At 34.3% G+C, this 4058-nt stretch overlaps 1 protein-coding gene across 1 annotated transcript in view; it reads left to right on the forward strand.

Annotated features, from left to right (window-relative positions):
• Positions 1-3430, forward strand: part of GPC5 (glypican 5) — a 1481119-nt gene extending 1477689 nt beyond the window's left edge. The window contains exon 8 of the mRNA XM_011933784.1: positions 2475-3430. Within this exon, the coding sequence (XP_011789174.1) occupies positions 2475-2632 (158 nt within the window). The 3' untranslated portion in view covers positions 2633-3430. The remainder of the gene's footprint in view (positions 1-2474) is intronic.
• The last annotated feature ends 628 nt before the right edge of the window (positions 3431-4058 follow it).

The raw sequence follows: 4058 nt of genomic DNA on the forward strand, positions 1-4058 counted from the left end.
CACTGCTCCCAGCCTACCATATTTCATAGCACCAATCACCAGGCCTGTACCTGTGTATTAATATTGCCTTTATTTTTTAACAACACAATTTTCTTTCCCCATCAGACCATAAACCACCAAGAGCAAAACTATGAATTTATTGACACCTTTGTGTTGCATATAAGAGTATTCAAAAATTACTTTTTCTTTAATGTATTAATACAATAAATCTCAAAACTAATTTTTTCTTTTATAGGCCTTTATAAGACTTGGTATAATTTATAAGCTTGGTTAATTAAATTTCTTTATGAAAATAATCATTGCATCAAATAATCATGGAGCTGGACTTTGTGGCACGCTAATGTCTTTTTACAGATGACAAGGTTGTGATTTGATCCATAACTGCAGCTATGACTGCCAGTCTCCTGAAAAGATCTTGAATTCTTTTCATATACTTATTACTCAAAGTCCGTATTCCTTAGAACGGTTACATTTATTAGTAACACCTCAATGTAAGATGGTAAAATAGCATCTGATTGAAGGCAGAAAAGCTCTCCTGCCATTGTCTGGCTTGCAGGCATAAGATTTAACATCTTTCTACTTACATATTTTCACCCATGATGGCATCTGGTAAACCCGAATCAGTGTCTGGCTCATGAATGAATGAAATATAAGCTCAGAATGGCATAAGAAAACCTTTTTCACGGATCCAGTCCAGACACAAATTCACAATGCTTAAAAATGAAAAGTAAATCCTGTAAAGCTCAAATTTATGTAGTTATCTTAGAATAAAATATATTTTTAATTGCCTGGAGTCCTCAAAGCTTCTTGTTAAGCTTAACAAGAGGTATAAAGCCATGACTAAAATATTCGCACTCCACTCTAGTCCCTATTTAAAAAAAAACAGGGAATCACTAGTTTATTCATCTTGCCTGATGACACAGAAGGGCAAAACAAGCACCCAAACAATGAATAATAATGTAAGAGCTCAGACTGTAAAATCAATATGTCAGATCAGCAGAGCTTTGCTTCGTTTTAATGCTCTCATCTCTGAATGCAGCAGAGCTTATCTTCTGAATTATATATATGTATTGGCCTAATTACATAAATATTGACTTTTCCTTATATGAAGTTTATTTTTTCAATCTCTCTGTAATTACCATGTCAATATTTGTGGCTGTAGTAACAATGAATTTAAATCTGTTAATTGTGACTGATAGTGGCATGCCATGAGATAATTCAGTCAGTCTCAGAACGCTGATGGCACTAGATAATAAGTGGCGAATCAGTAATTCCCTAAGTATATCATACTAAGGTAAACATCTTTTAAAAGCAATTATTTCAACCCAGTTAATTTAGGGGTTATTCTTTTCCTCAACTTGTCAGGTTTCATAACGTACGGAAGTAATAACCAGAATGCGACTGCGTCTTGGTCTATGACTTTGCCTGCATTTTTAAAAATGAAACACTTTATCCCTAACTTCATTCTCCAGTCCACCCATTAACAACTTCTTTGATCTTTTGATAGATATCTACACCTCCATCCTCACAGTTGTGTGTGTGTATGAAAGATAAAATTTAACATTTGTTGCTATTATTCTTTGCTATTTTCTATTTCCATAAAGGTACTATCCCTGATCTCACTTACATGTGAAATCTAAAATAGCTGAAGTCATAAAAGGGCAAAGTAGAAGGGTGGCTGCCAGGGGATGGGTGTGGGGAAGGAAGGGGGGATGGTGGGTGGAGGGTACAAAGTTTAGTTAGATAGGAGGAAGAAATGTTTTAGACCACTTTGCAGCATGGTGACTATCATTCATAATGTATTGTATATTTCCAAATTGCTAAGAAGGTACATTTCAAATGTTCTCTCCACAAGAAAAATGCTAAGGATGTGAAGTGATGGATATGCTAGCCAGCTTGATTTTATCATTCCTCCTGGTATACATGTCAAAATATCACAAGGTACCCCAGTAGTATTGATAAAATTTGTCAAGTAAAAATAAAAATAAATTTTAAAAAGATCTTAGGCCTACTTTATTCTAATCTAAAATACGATGGTATAAATTCTACTTTTAAAAAACATTCTGTTCAATTATATCCCTTCACCTGATTTTATTTTCACAGGAAAAGTTTTCAATTACTGCAGTTGATACATCTCTGAAACAAGGACAATCCCATACCTCAGGATATATTAATTAATTAAATGTCTTTACTTTCTTACCAGTGGCACAGAAATGTTCCAAAAATGTTAAAAAGCTAAAAATATTTTCACTTTGCTCTTATAATATTTCTGAGAATTTTCACCCAAGAGCTTGAACTCTCCAATTTAAGTAGGACGGGAATACCTGTATCATATTAATCATTTAGAGTTAGGTGAACACAGAGAATGCTACCCAAAAACCAAGCTGTCCACACTTTGAGTTTAAGAGTTGTTCTAGACGTGTTATGGTGAAGTGGTCATGCATCATCCTGTGCTTTCTTATTTGCCTCTACAGGGATGCCAGATGATATGAACTTCAGTGATGTAAAGCAAATCCATCAAACAGACACTGGCAGTACTTTAGACACAACAGGAGCAGGATGTGCAGCGGCGACTGAATCTATGACATTCACTCTGATAGGTGTGGTGATGTTACTTCCTGGGATTTGGTAACTGAACTCTTCTGTCCTGACATACCTTACTGAAGTCTCGATTTCTTCTCTCTCTGCATATGTCAGGAATAAGAGATCCTTTTTCAATGTAACAATTATATTTATGAAAAGATATGTCACATTAACTTCTCAGAAGCCAAGTTGAAATAGTCATAAAGTCCCTAAAACTCAACGTTTAAATGACACACTTTAAAAATATGTCTTTTCTTGAATCTAACTGAAAACCTTCTTAACTTCTAATATTATTAAATCTGAAGATGTGAAGGGCACAGAAGTGATTTTGAATAAGAAGAATTTAGTGTATCTGTAATTTTACTATCAATTCCAAGCCCCTTCCTTTCTAAATTAAAAATGTTTTCATTTGAAAGTGTATTTGCCAGACAATGAAAACAGTATGCAGTATTTCTTAAAGTACTGAAATTAGAATATCATGAAATAAATCAAAACATACAATGGCAAGTAGTATGCATGCATATTCAAGAGACTCTTCCATTTTTGCAACCTGTAGAAGGAAATGTCTGAATGTCTATAAGTTATGGGGTAGATTCTTGAGAAGCATTTCGCATAATTTCACTGAAGAACCTTGATAATTTTGATCCACTGTAACTTAGCCACTGATGAACCTTAAAGCTCAGTATTTTAGTAACATCTGATTTGTATTCCGTTATATTCAAACTGCATCTTTGGTATTGTGCCTCTGCTCCTGCCTCTCTCTTTGCCTCACAGATTTAGCTATGTTGGGAAGCACATGCCTGCTCTACGAATATCTCCAATAAAGCTGCTAATTATTTGGTGGAAATTTTTGAAGAATATTTTTCACTTTCTTCTAGCAAAAATGATATTTTCACCCACTTTCAAAATGTGATGTACTACTTCTTTTTAAAGCCTGATGTTGAACAATTGGCTACCTACGCATTTCTAAGGTTCCTATGAATATCTGCAGACATGTACAGAAAATATGATATGCAATGCTTTAGATTTTTTCCTATTTGCTCATTAATGGAGCTGCAAACCAACAGTCCTTAATTTCTCAGTTGGGATAAGTTGCCTCAATAGACGCTAATAGGATATGTCTATGGCTATACTTAAGAAAAAGAGAAGTTAGTTTTTATTAATAAGTATCACATCCAGTCAACAGAGAAAATATAATTAATACAGTCACAGAATAGAAAAGGGAATTGCTGACCTCAAATAAAAAACAAACAAATTTGAAATGACTTCTGACAAAGAGGTAAACAAGACACAGCCAACTGCAAACATTAATGAGGTAAAATCCATTTCTGCCAATCAGGAAACAATATACCATCAAACCTTGTTCTCTCTTAAGTTCTCAGTTAACAAAATGATCTAAGGATGGTTCGTTTAAATCACAACATTTTTAAGCTGCCCAGTCAGGTTTTACTCTCCGTTCAAACATGCCTCACAAC

This window comes from Colobus angolensis, unplaced genomic scaffold (genome assembly GCF_000951035.1).
Source record: "Colobus angolensis palliatus isolate OR3802 unplaced genomic scaffold, Cang.pa_1.0 Scaffold13, whole genome shotgun sequence".
In the NCBI taxonomy this organism is placed as follows: domain Eukaryota; kingdom Metazoa; phylum Chordata; class Mammalia; order Primates; family Cercopithecidae; genus Colobus; species Colobus angolensis.